We start from the raw sequence: 14,354 nt of genomic DNA, 5'->3' as shown, positions 1-14,354 counted from the left end.
CTTTTTCATCCAGCATTCCAGGAGGAAAAGGGCCACACATTCTCTCTATTAATGCAACAACTACCACATAGAAATAGTGGTAATCATAACAACAGTAATCACTTATACTTAAGAGCTTACAACATCCTAGACCCTGTGTTAGCTCCTTACAACAACCGAAGTGAAGTAAGTTATTTCCATTCTTGTGCGCAAATTCACGCTAAGCCAGTTAAACCAGGATTGACAAAGTAGGATTGAAGAATAGAACTTAATCACTGGTAGTTATTCTAAAACTTTTGATCTCATTCTCTCTCTCTCTCTCTCTCTCTCTCTCTCTCTCTCTCTCTCTTTTTTGTTTTTTTTGAGGTAGGGTCTCACTCTAGCTCAGGCTGACCTGGAATTCACTATATATTCTCAGTGTGGCCTCGAACTCACGATGACCCTCCTACCTCTACCTCCTAAGTGCTGGGCTTAAAGACATGTGTTACCACACCTGGCTCTACTTTTTTTTTATTTTTAATTTTTACTATTGACAACTTCCATTATTATAAACAATAAACCATAATAATTCCCTCCTCCTCACTTTCCCTTTCACAACCCTCCATCATATCCCCTCCTCTTGTCAATCAGTCTCTATTTTATTTTGATGTTATCATCTTTTCCTCCTATTATGATGGTCTTGTGTAGGTAGTGCCAGGAACTGTGAGGTCATGGATATCCAGGTCATTTTGTTAGTGGAAGAGTGCATTATAAGGAGTCCTACCCATCCTTTGGCTCTTACATTCTTTCTTCCACCTCTTCCACAATGGACCATGAGCCTTGGATGGTGTGATAGAGATGTTTCAGTTCTGAGCACTTCTCTCTCACTTCTCAGCACTATGGTGCCTTTTGAGTCATCCCAAGGTCACTGCCACCTGAAAAGAGAAGCTTCTCTAACTAAAAGTGAGAGTACCACTAATATATGGGTATGAACATTAAGAAAAGTGCTTACCAGGCAGATTGGTGAGCATAATGTATTTAGCCAGACACCAGCAGGCATAACACCCTTAGGACTCATGATTTTTCCCATCATATGTTTTTAGTATAGGCATGTATTCCCTCCCATGGAGCAGGCCTCTAGTCCAATTAGAGTGTAGTTGGTTTCCCTCATAACAGGCATACCACTATTGCACCTGTTGTCTCTTTTGGTCTGGTGGGCCAAACTTAAGGTTTGCAGTGTCCACTGTTGTTTATCTCCACTGATGACCTCTGTCTCACATAGAGCTGCATACAATATAGTTTTTTTCCAGCTTTCTGTCAGCTGGTCTACACAGAAGAAGTTTTCAGCTGAGCTCCAGAAAGACTTCTCAGTGAACTTGCAGCCCAAGCATGTGGAGTCTTCAGCAATAGGGTCTTACCATTGTGGTGGTTTGATTCAGGTGTCACCCATACACTTAGGTGTTCTGAAGGCTAGGTACCCAGCTTATGGATATTTGGGAATTAATGCCTTGTGAAGGCAGTGTATTGTTGGGGGGTGGGGTTATGGGTATTATAGCCAGTATCCCCTTGCCAGTGTTTGGCACACTTTTGGCCAGGGGGTGATGTCCACCCTCTGCTCATGCCATCATTTTCCCCTGCCACATGGAGCTTCCCCTTGAGTCTGTAAGCCAAAATAAACCTTTTTTTTTCCCCCCCAAAAGCTGCTCTTGGTCAGGTGATTTTTGCTAGCAATGTGAACCTGACTGCAACACTATTTAGTCCTGGTGGGAAACCAAGAGACTCAGCAATGACCTGTAATGTTTTGGGGGCATCAGTGACCTCCCTGGCCAACAACTCATTGGAAGGTATCCCATTCTTGGCATTGAAAATTTTCTAGTAACAATCTATGGCTTCTGAGTGTGCCACTGTCCAAAAAAGTAGGTTTCCAAATGACTTATTCATACCCTCTTAGGTTTTTATTTATTTATTTATTTTGGTTTTTCGAGGTAGGGACTTGCTCTAGCCCTCTTAGATTTTGATTAACCCTCCCCCGACCCTTCCTTTACTTAATCTCTTCCCTGACCTCACTTAGGCCTTTCCACCCCCAGTAATCTGTTTTTCTACTTACACATATACAATACCATCTCCTTAAGTCCTCCCCCTCCCCTCTCCCTTATAGCCCCTTTCTAACTGACTGCCCTCTGGTACCGAGTTTTATTCAAACTTACATACAAGTCCAAACATTTGTAGCTAGGATCTACATATGAGAAAGAACATGTGGCACTTGGCTTCTGGGCCTGGGTTAACTCACTAAGTATAATCCTTTCCAGGTCCATCCATTTCCCTGCAAATTTCATTTTTCTTTACTGCTGAATAGAAGTCCATTGTATAAATGTGCCACATCTTCATTATCCACTCATCAATTGAGGGACTTCTAGGTTGGTTCAATTTCCCAGCTATTGTGAATAGAGCAGCAATAATAAACATGGATGTGCATGTACTTCTAAGGCAATGCAAAAAGTCCTTAGGATATATGCCTAGGAGTGGCATAGCTGGGTCATATGGTAAATCTATTTTTAGCTGTCCCAGGAACCTCCACACTGATTTCCATAATGGCTGTACCAGATTACATTTCCAACAGTGTAGAAGGGTTCCTCTTTTTCCACATCCTTGCCAACATTTATTGCCATTTGATTTCTTGATAATAGCCATTCTGACAGGAGTGAGATGTAATCACAAAGTAGTTTTTTAAAGTATTTTTTATTTTTATTTATTTATTTAAGTGAAACAGAGAGAACGGCAAGAGAGAGAAAGAGAATGGGTGTTTCAGGGACTCTAGCCACTGCAAATGAACTCTGGATGCATGTGCTACCTTATGCATCTGGTTTATGTGAGTACTGGGAAATTGAACCTTGGTCCTTTGGCTTTTCAGGCAAATGCCTTAACTGCTAAGCCATCTTTCCAGCCCTCAAAGTAGTTTTAATTTGCATTTTCCTGATTGCTAAGGATGTGGAACCTTTATTTTAGACGTTCATATGCCATCTAAATTTCTTCTTTTGAGAGAACTCTCTATTTAGTGCCATAGCCTTTTTTTTTTTTTTTTTGAGGTAGGGTCTCATTGTAGCCCAGGCTGACTTGGAATTCACCATGTAGTCTCAGGGTGGCCTTGAACTCATGGTGCTCCTCCTACCTCTGCCTCCCGAGTGCTAGGATTAAAGGCGTGCGCCACCATGCTTGGCCCCATAGCCCATTATTTAATTGGGCTATTTGATTTCTTTTTCTTTTACTTTTTTCTTTTTTGTTTTTTTGAGGTAGGGTCTTGCTCTAGCTCAAGCTGACCTGAAATTACTATGTAGTCTCAGGTTGACCTTGAACTCATAGCAATACTTTTACCTCTACCTCCCAAGTGCTGGGATTAAAGACATGTGCCACCACACCCGGCTTTGATTCCTTCCTTCCTTCCTTCCTTCCTTCCTTCCTTCCTTCCTTCCTTCCTTCCTTCCTTCTTCCCTTCCCTTCCCTTCCCTTCCCTTCCCTTCCCTTCCCTTCCCTTCCCTTCCCTTCCCTTCCCTTCCCTTCCCTTCCCTTCCCTTCCCTTCCCTTCCCTTCCCTTCCCTTCCCTTCCCTTCCCTTCCCTTCCCTTCCCTTCCCTTCCCTTCCCTTCCCTTCCCTTCCCTTCCCTTCCCTTCCCTTCCCTTCCCTTCCCTTCCCTTCCCTTCCCTTCCCTTCCCTTCCCTTCCCTTCCCTTCCCTTCCCTTCCCTTCCCTTCCCTTCCCTTCCCTTCCCTTCCCTTCCCTTCCCTTCCCTTCCCTCCCTCCCTCCCTCTTTCTTTCTTTCTTTCTTTCTTTCTTTTTGAGATAGGGTCTCACTCTAACCCAGGCTGACCTGGAATTCACTTTGTAGTCTCAGGGTGGCCTTGAACTCATGGCGATCCTCCTGCCTGCTGGGATTAAAGGCGTGCGACACCACACCTGGCTTTTTATTTCTTATTATTTAATTTTTTTGAGTTACTTTGTATATCCTGGATATTAATTCTGTCAGATGTATAGCTGGCAAAGATTTTCTCCCATTCCATTGGTTGCCACTTTGCTTTATGCACAGTGTTCTTGCTGTACAAAAGTTTTGTAATTTCATGAGGTCCCAGTGCTTGATCTGTGGTTTTATTTCCTGAGCAACTGGGGTTATATTCAGAAAGTCATTGCCTATGCCAGTATTTTGAAGGGTTTCCCCTACTTTTTCCTCTAGCAGTTTCAGATCTGAAATTAAGTCTTTGATCCATTTGAACTTTATTCTTGTGCATGGAGAGAGGTAAGGATCTATTTTCATCCTTCGACATATAGATATCCAGTTTTTCCAGCACCATTTGTTGAAGAGGTTATCTTTTCTCCAGTGAGTATTTTTGGCATTTTTGTCAAAGATCAGGTGGCTGTAGCTGCCTGGACTTGCATATGGGTCCTCTATTCTGATCCATTAACCTATGTGTCTGTTTTGGTGCCAATACTATGCTGTTTTTGTTACTATGGCTTGGTAATATAGGTTAAAACCAGGTATGGTGATACCACCAGCCTTGTTTTTTAATTTTATCTATCTTTTTTTTTTTTTGGTGTTTCGAGGTAGGGTCTCACTCTAGTTCAGGCTGACATGGATGAAATTCACTTTATGGTCTCAGGGTGGCCTCGAACTCACTTTGATCCACCTACCTCTGTCTCCCAGGTGCTGGGATTAAAGGTGTGTGCCACCACGCCTGGCTTCACAAGTCTTATTATTTTTTTAAGATTTTATTTATTTATTTATATGAGAGAAAGAAAGAAGGAGAGAGGGAGGGGCAGAGCGAGAAAGAGGCAGATAAAGAGAGAGAAAGGATGGGCACACTAGGGCCTCCAGCCACTGCAAGCGAACTCCAGATGCATGCACCACCTTGTGCATCTGGCTTACTTGGGTCCTAGGTAATCAAGCCTCGAGCCAGGGTCCTTAGGCTTCACAGGCAAGCACTTAAATGCTACGCCACCTCTCCAGCCCCCACAAGTCTTATTTTTTTAAATTTTTACAATTAACAACTTCCATGATTGTAAACAATATCCCATGGCAACACAAGTCTTACTTTTTTTTTTTTTTTAAATATGGAACGCTTCACGAATTTGCGTGTCATCCTTGCGCAGGGGCCATGCTAATGTTCTCTGTATCGTTCCAATTTTAGTATATGTGCTGTCGAAGTGAGCAGGCAAGTCTTATTTTTATTGCTCAAAATTGTTTTGGAGATTTGACGGTTTTTTTTGTGCTTCCAAATGAATTTTAGGATTTTCTATTTCCATGAAGAATGCCATTAGGATTTTGATGGGGATTGCATTATATATGTCAATTGTTTGGTAACATTGACATTTTCACAATATTGATTCTTCCAATCCAAGAGCATGTGATGTCTTTCCATTTCCTACTGTCCTCTGCAATTAATTACACATTTTAAGTGAAAAAATTATACATATGTGCATATATATGGATATATAATATATAATTTGTGTTTGCCAAAACCAAGCATTAGTGAAAACATTGGCATAAAGTGTTTGGTGCATCAACTGCACTTGCACCTCTATGTTCAGTTTGTTACATACTTATCAGGGCGCTTCCAGGAAACACCATGAACATTGATGAAAGAAAGTGAAAATAACTTGGTAGTAAGTTTATGAAAATTATTTTGGCCTTGGAGACAGCCTCCAACACGACAGTGGAGCGGAGACCCTCAGGAGTCCTCTGCCACTTGGTAAGGGGCTACCTTACAGCACGCATCAGAAGAGGTATTTTCCGCTGGTAGGAACGTTGGGTTTTACTTATAGTCTGGGCCTGGGAGACGGCGAGGGATACGAGCGAGAAGACTAGGAACAACGCATCTTAAGCAGGTTCTTTCTTCCTGGGTTATCCACCCTGCGATCCACGTGGGACTACAATTCCCGACAAAGGTTGCGGCAGGCAGGGGGCGTGGCCGAGTTGCGGGGAGCCTGGGTGACTCACGCTGATGACGGGTGCGCGAGGGGGCGTGCCTGTTTTGGGCAGGCGCGGCCTCAATTGGGAAATAGAGCAGAAGGGGCGGAGTGTACTCTTGAGTTAACCAATGGCTTGCGGTCGAGCGCAAGGGGGCGTGCCCGGGTGACAGGCCAGCGGGTGTGGGGTTCATCGAACCGGGAGCGTTGAGGGGCGCCGTCCTCGGTCCGGGCCGTCAGGAGATGGCGGCCAGATGGAGCAGCGAGAACGTGGTGGTGGAGTTCCGGGACTCCCAGGTGAGCAGGAGAATGAATGCTTCCGCCTGGGATGCGCTTTCCGAGGCTCCCCCTCCCCCACACTGCCCCCTTGGGTCCACGGGCTAACCGGGGACCCTGGGCCCTGGCTCGGAGACTGCCCTGGCTCGGGGCTTTGGGCAAGGGGCTGACTTGGAGCTGTCAGACTGGGGAGCTGATGGCTGTTGAGGACAGGGCAGGCACGGGTGGGTTTTGGGGTTACGTGGGGGCTTATGGGGCGTAGGGGTCCATCTTGGGATACTGAGGCAGAGATTGAACGTGAGTAAAAGTGGAAGAGAGGCTTCCCGTGTTCAGAGTGGTGAGCCTGGAATGGCCCACTCTCTGAGGACGACTGCGCTTGGTAACCTGTGGGAAAGTTGCAGAGCTTTTGGACCTCAGCTACGTTGACTTAACCCTGCTTCATAAAATTTTGGGATGAATTGATGAACTACTGCTTGAGAATTGCCTGTTTGAGCGCCTCTTGTATCAAGTAGTTGCTAATATTATAATAGTGGAAAATACTCTCGTTGACAATATTACACGTGTTGCCTTGGGTGAAATCCTAGAATGGTCTTACATTGTCATATAGCCTGTTATCACTCTACAAATGTTAGTTTTTTCACCTGTAGAAAGAAGATCTTTGTGCTTGCTTCACGGAATTGGCATGATAATTCTATGAGGTCATATATTATAATATATAGCACAGTGACAAGCACATGGTAAACCTTAAAACAACTTAGCATTTCCTTTTCCTTTTTTTAATTTTTTTTTTCGAGGTAGGATTTCACTCTAATCCAGGCTGATCTGGAATTTACTGTGTAGTCTCAGGTGGCCTTGAACTCATGGCGATCCTCCTACCTCTGCCTCCCGAGTGCTGGAATTAAAGGCATGTGCCACCAGGCCTGGCTACCCCTTTCCTTTAAAAAATATATATAATTATTTGCAAGTAGAGAGAATGAATTGGCACACCAGAGCCTGTAGCCACTGCATACGAACTTCAGATGCATGCACCACTTTATGCATCTGGCTTTTCATGGATACTGGGGAATCAAACCCAGTCCATTAAGCTTTGCAGACAAGCACCTTTACTGCTGAGCCATCCCTCTAGTCCCTTTAACCCTTTTACTACATAGAGTCTTTCATATGCCAAGCTTCATGGTAAGTAACCTATTTTATTTTTCTGTTAATGAAAGAACCATGCAGGCTAACGAGGTATTACCTCTTCAAAAGAGGAAGCTGATCTCTGGTTGATCTTAAATGACTTGGCTAAGGCCTCCTATAAATGGCTAATAGCATTGAGATTTTAATGGCATTGAGATTTGGACACAGGCTGTGATCCCAGAGCTTATTATACTATATTGTCTCTTTTAAAAATGTATTTATTTGGAGGCTGGAAGGATGGCGTAGTGGTTAAGGCATTTTCCTGCTAGACCAAAGGACCCACATTTGGCTCACCAGGACCCATGTTAGCCAGATGCACAAGGATGCACGTGGCCCTGGCATGCTCATTCTGTCACTTTCTTTCCCTCTTTCTCTGTCAAATAATAAAATGTGTGTGTGTGTGTGTGTGTGTGTGTGTGTGTGTGTATACATGGGCTGGAGAGATGGCTTAGTGGTTGAGACACTTGTCTACAAAGCCAAAGAACCCAGGTTCAGCTCCCCAGGACCCACGTAAGCCAGGATGCACAAGGTAGTGTATGCATCTGGAGTTTGTCTGCAGTGGCTAGAGAGCCTGGCTGCGCCCATTCTTTCTCTATCTGCTTCTTTCTTTCTTTTTTCGAGGTAGGTCTCACTCTAGCTCAGGCTGTCCTGGAATTCACTATGTAGTCTCAGAGTAGCCTCAAACTCATGGCAATCCTCCTACCACTGCCTCCCAAGTTCTGGGATGAAAGGTATGTGTCACCATGCCCGGCTCTATCTACCCCCCCTTTCTTTCTCTCTCTCTTTCTTTCTTGAATAAATTTAAAAATATTTAAATAACTAAATATATATACATGTATATATATATTTATGTGCTCATGTGTGTACGTATGTATGAGTGTGCCAGGGTCTCTTGTTGCTGCAAACAAATACTTGTCTAGCTTTACATGGGTAGCTGGGGAATTGAATCCCAGGCTGGTGGGCTTTGTGAGCAAGTGCTTTTAACTGCTGAGCCATCCATCTCTCCATTAACACTTCTTTGCCTCTTAATAGCTTCAAATCTGCCATACCATTAATATGCATGTCTCTTTTCTTGGTACTTGGGACATTACTTGGTAATTCTTTTCATTTATTCAACAAATGTTGTGCCTGAGTTGTTCAGCAAGGATTTACTGAGCTTCTACTGATTGCACACACAGTCATGCACTGTGTTCATACCGAGGTGGTTCACACTGAGGGAAGTCTGGATTACAGTGAGTGATCTTTTTTTCTCTTCTTTCCTTTTTTGGTTTTTTGAGGTAGGGTTTTGCCGTAGCCCAAGCTGACCTGGAAATCACTATGTGATCTCAAGGTGGCCTTGAATTCACAGCAATCCTCCTACCTCTGCCTTCTTAGTGCTGGGATTAAGGGTGTACACCACCACATCTGTCCTTTCTTTCTAAAACTTCATCCTGTCAATTTCCATGAAGGTGAATACTTGCAGGAGTCATCCATCAATCTGCTCTGTGGTGCCCTCTGATAAGTAGCCCCTATGGAGAATTTGACCAGCAGCTCTTTGGATTAAGAAATCCTGAAGCACTGTGCACTGTTGGCATTGTCTTTGTGAGGCCTGCTCTCCTGAGGGAGGTGCCAGACTCTTAGGGGGAAAAGAAAAAAAAAATATTGCTGTTACCCTTCTTGTTAATTGCTTTCACTGAGGATCAGGACATAACTGAATTGTGCATCATGTGTCTAAGCCTTCTCATTTGGAAGATATTAATCTCCAAACCTTTTAATTCTCACAGAAACCCAGGTAGTCTCAACCCTATTTCTTTATAGAAATGTAATTGAAGAGACCTGCAGAGAGGGTGCTGACACATATATCAGGATGCTATGAAGTAGGAAGAAATAATTAAACCTAAACAGCAGTTGTCATTATAAGAGAACAAAGTAAATTGGGTAATTTTACTGCCATGTGGGAGTTTCTGTTTTTCCTTCTAATTTTATATTTCGTTGAAAGAGAATATCTGTGGTGTGAATTAGCCTGTTTTTTTCTCATGGTGATTGGGAGAGGCAGGAGCCCATTTATTAACTATTTCAGTAACGTAGAAAGGAAAAGTTAAACCTTCATGTTGCATCTCTGGGTGTGGTGGCACATGCCTTTAATCCCAGCACTTTTCCTGGAGGACTCATTTGCATGCTCAGGTATTTCTTATTGTTGCCCCATGTAACTCTTAGAGAAGCTCACATTCATACTTTTGGGGTGTGTCTTGCCTTCTGTCTGAGCCTGTCTATATTAGTCGGACGTAGTGGCACACACCTTTAATCCCAACACTAGGGAGGCAGAGGTAAGGGGAACTCTGTGAGTTTGAGGCCTGCCTGTGACTGCAGAGTGAGTTCCAGGTTAGCCCTACCTTAAAAAAAAAACGAAACAAAAAATAAAACCTACATCCAAATGTATTTAGTGCTGGGGAGTTGGATCAGTGGATAAAACACCTGCTGTGCAAGTGTGAGGACTGGAGTGGATCTGTAGCCCTTAGGTAAATGGCAGGTGGGAGTGGAAACCTGGCTGTAATACCAGAGCCTGGGAAGTGCAAACAGGATCCCTTGGGACTAGCAGCATTGGGGGCCCCTGGCTTGGTAAAGTTTAAGTAAGAGACTCTGCATTAGTAAAGAAGGTAGAGAGTGGGCTGGAAAGATGGCTTAATGGTTAAGGCACTTGCCTACAAAGCCAAAGGACCCAGGTTCAATTCCCCAGGACCTACATAAGCCAGATGCACAAAATGATACATGTGTCTGGAGTTTGTTTGCAGTGGCTAGAGCCTGGCATGCCCATTCTCTCAGTCTCTATCTGTCTCTTTCTCTCTCAAATATATAAATAAGCAAAAATAAAATAATAAAAAGAAGGTAGAGGGTGATTGAGGAAGACACCCGATGTCAACCTCTTTTCTCTATGTGCATACACATGAACATGCACCCGTACATGTGCCCACATACATACATGCACACATCCCCATATATATATATATATATATATATATATATATATATATGCAAAAAAGAATTAAAAAAATATATTTTATTTATTTGAGAGAGAGATAATGGGCATGCTAGGGCCTCCAGCCACTGCAAATGAACTCCAGATGCATGTGCCCCCCTTGTGCATCTGGCTTACATGGGTCCTAGAGAATTGAACCTGGGTCCTTAGGCTTTGCAGGCAAAGGCCTTAACTGCTAAGCCATCTCTCCAGACCCCCAAAAGAGAAATTTTTACCAAAATGTCAAACTCTGCATCTAATTGGCCAAGCCTGAAATTCTTCCCTGTGTCAAAGCCAGGAATCCCGTTTGTCTGATAATTTCTCTGAAACATTAGGGAACCCCTCAGGCTGCTGAGGGTGACATTGTGAAGCTAGATCCCTGTCCCTTCACCACTGACAGGGAGGAGTGCTCTGGAATGGTATCTTCAGGATGTGAACTCACAGCAGCTGTGGTTTCCTGCACATGATTGAGCCCATTGACCAACACTCTATCATGGATCTGGAAGGGGCTTCTCTCACCCTTCCTGAAGGAGCTACTGGCAATTACTGAATTACTGATTGCTGAGGAAAGGGGAGTCATGGTCCTTTTCTTTTTTTTGTTTTTTTGAGGTAGGGTCTCACTCCAGCTCAGACTGACCTGGAATTCACTCTGTAGTCTCAGGGTGGCCTCAGACTCACAGTGATCCTCATACCCCTGCCTCCTGAGAACTGGGATTAATGGCATGAGCCACCATGCCTGGCTCTTTTTTTTCTTTTCTTTTCGAGATAGGGTCTCACTCTAGTCCAGGCTGGCCTGGAATTAGCTATGTAGTCTCAGGGTGGCCTTGAACTCTCAGCGATCCTCCTACCTCTGCCTCCCGAGTGCTGGGATTAAAGGCGTGCACCACCACACCTGGCCTCCTTTTTTTTTTAAAAAAATATTTATCTATTTATTTGAAAGAGAGGGAGAGAGAAAGAGAGAGAATGGGTGCGCCAGGGCCTCTAGCTACTGCAGACAAACTCTAGACACATGCATCATGTGCAGCTGGCTTATGTGGGTACTGGGGAATTGAACGTGGGTCCTTTCACTTTGCCAGAAAGCACCTTAACTGCTAAGCCATCTCTCCAGTCCCAAGTCATGGTCTTTAGTAATATAGCCACTGGTAAGTTGCTTGTGCTCCAGTAAATAGCCCCACCCCTTGCTCATGCAAGCAACTCATATTAAACTCATTTAGTACTCCCTTAAAAAAAAAAAGACATGGGCTGGAGAGATGGCTTAGCAGTTAAGCACTCGCCTGTGAAGCCTAAGGACCCCGGTTCGAGGCTCGGTTCCCCAGGTCCCACGTTAGCCAGATGCACAAGGGGGCGCACGCGTCTGGAGTTCGTTTGCAGTGGCTGGAAGCCCTGGCGCGCCCATTCTCTCTCTCCCTCTATCTGTCTTTCTCTCTGTGTCTGTCGCTCTCAAATAAATAAATAAATAAATAAATACTATAAAATATATATATATAAAAACAAGACATGAAGGTAAGAAGACTAGGGAAGAAGAGGTTTTAGCAGGAGTGGGAGGGGGATAAAAAGAGGGTAATGGTGAATAAATATGCTCAACATATACACATGTATGTAATTGTCAAAAAGAAAATAAAAATGAGGGGTTTGGAGAGACGGCTCAGATGTTAAGTCACTAGACTGTTTAGCCTAACAACTCAGGTCCCATCCCCCAGTACGCATGTGAAGCCAGATGCACAAAGTGGCTCATGTACCTGGAGTTCATTTGCGGTGGCTAGAGGCCCTGGCATGTTCTTTTTCTCTCTCTGCAAATAAATAAAAAATAAAATAAAAAATTAAAAGAGAGAATAATGGACAGAGGGAGGGGATATGATGGAGAGCAGAGCTATGAAGGAGAAAGTGGGGGAGGAGAGGGGAGGGAAATACCATGGTTTTGTTGTCTGTAAGTATGGAAGTTGTTTTATGTATGTACGTATGTATATATATATATATATATATATATATATATACACACACATATGTATATATATATACACACACACACACATATAAAACAACTTATAAAAACAAAAATGTAAATACAATGAGTATTAATTATCTATAGATTTTTCTGTTGTAATCCAGCCTTTGTCTCTTTTTGGCCAGTTTCATTTAATTTTTTAAAAATTTATTTGTAAGCATAGATGGATGGATGGATGGATGGATGATAATGAATGGGTAGGCCAGGGTCTCTAGCCACTGCAAAGGAACTCCAGATGCATTCACCACTTTACATCAGGTTTTACATGGGTTTTAGGGAATTGAACCCAGGTTGTTAAGTATTTCAGGCAAGCTCCTTAATTGCTGAGCTATCTCTCCAGGCCAGTTTTTGTTGTTGTTATCGGAATTGAACCCATGCCAGGAGCATGCTAGGCAAGCACTCTGCCACGGAGCTACATCCAAGCCTCGTCCTTTTTCCCACAGGGTCTTTTTTAGACTGCGCTGTCCTTGAACTCCTCATAGCTAAAGATGACCTTGAATGTTTCTGATCCAACTGCTTCCTCCTCCCACATGCTGGGCTTACAGATGTGCTCCACCATGTGCTAGTGATCCAACCCAGAACTTCATGAATGCTAGGCAAGCACTTTACTGACCAGTTACATCCTTTCCAAGTTAGGGCTTCACTCTAGTCCAGGCTGACCTGGAATTCACTATGTAGTCTCAGGGTGGCCTCAAACTCATGGCGATCCTCTTACCTCTACCTTCCAAGTGCTGGGATTAAAGATGTGTGCCACCATGCCTGGCTTTTGTTTTAAGTTTTTGAGAGAGGCCTGGCTTAATTATATTTTCTTCAATCTCATAAGACTGAAACATCACCATTAGTTTTCATATCATAAGAGCATATGATTCTAAAAGCTTTATTATCAAAAGGACACTATCCAGCTGGGCGTAGGAGGTAGGAGGATTGCCATAAATTCAAGGCCATCCTGAGACTACATAGTGAATTCCAGGTCAGACTGGGCTAGAGCAAGACCCTACCTCAAAAAACAAAAGCAAAAACAAAACAAACAAACAAGGACACTATCCAGGACACATGGTATCTTCCTGCAGAGGCACATGTGGGCATAGGGTGTGTATATGCACACATCACACACCACATTCTACACACACAAAGCCACCATTCTTCTACGGTTGAAGAATGAAGCGCTCTTAAGGGCTTTACTCTTTTTTTTAAAAAAAATATTTGATTGGGGGATAGGGGTGGTAGGGAGGGTGGGGAGAATGGGTGCATTAGGGCTTCCTGCCTCTGTAAATGAACTCCAGATGCACACACCACTTTGTGTACCTAGTTTTACATGGGTACTAAGAAATTGAACCTGGGCTATTAGGCTTTGTGAGCAAGTACCTTTAATCACTCCATCTCTCCAGCCCAGCTTTATTCTTTTTTTTTCTTCATTTTATTGACAACTTCTATAATTCTAGACAATAAACCATGATAATTCCATCCTCCACTTTCCCCTTCACAAATCTACTTTCTGTAACTATTATTTGGGTATAGTTTTTTTTTTTTCCTGTTTCCTCATGTGTGTGCTTTTCTTTCTCTTCAGTATGAAAGATCCCTTCAAATGTTTTCTGTAGAGCTAGCTTAGTGGTCATATATTCCTTTAGCCTGTTTTTGTTGTGGAATGTACTTACTTCTCTGTCAATTTGGATGGATAACTTTGCTGGATAAAGTAATCTTGGTTGACAGTTGTTATCTTTCAGAACTTGGAATACATCATTTCAAACCCTTCTGGCTTTTAAAGTTTGTGTTGAGTAATAGTTATCCTGATGGACTTGCCTTCATATGTGACTTGCTATTTCTTTAACTGCTTTCAATATATTTTCTTTGGTTTGTGTGTTTAGTAATTTAATCGTAATATTGCGGGAAGTTTGTTCCTGGTCTTGTCTGTTTGGTGTTCTAAAGGCTTCCTGCATCTGTGTTGGCATCTATTTCCCTATTTGGGGGAAATTTTCTTCTGTGATTT

General features: G+C 43.2%; 1 protein-coding gene and 1 non-coding gene across 5 annotated transcripts in view; one reads left to right on the top strand and one right to left on the bottom strand.

The window, feature by feature from the left end:
- Positions 1-5,051: 5,051 nt before the first annotated feature.
- Positions 5,052-5,158, bottom strand: LOC123458176. The gene has a single exon (XR_006635474.1). It is a non-coding gene; the product is annotated as a U6 spliceosomal RNA (small nuclear RNA).
- Positions 5,159-6,083: 925 nt separating this feature from the next.
- Wdr59 (WD repeat domain 59) overlaps positions 6,084-14,354 on the top strand; it is a 111,867-nt gene continuing 103,596 nt past the window's right edge. For all 4 annotated transcript variants that reach the window (XM_045141648.1, XM_004659620.3, XM_045141647.1 and 1 more), the window contains exon 1: positions 6,084-6,209. In XM_045141648.1, the coding sequence (XP_044997583.1) occupies positions 6,156-6,209 (54 nt within the window). In that variant the 5' untranslated portion in view covers positions 6,084-6,155. The remainder of the gene's footprint in view (positions 6,210-14,354) is intronic.

This window comes from Jaculus jaculus, chromosome 1, assembly GCF_020740685.1.
Source record: "Jaculus jaculus isolate mJacJac1 chromosome 1, mJacJac1.mat.Y.cur, whole genome shotgun sequence".
Classification (NCBI taxonomy): domain Eukaryota; kingdom Metazoa; phylum Chordata; class Mammalia; order Rodentia; family Dipodidae; genus Jaculus; species Jaculus jaculus.
The sequence above is the reverse complement of the archived record's forward strand: the minus strand, read 5'-3'. Positions and strand labels throughout refer to the sequence as shown.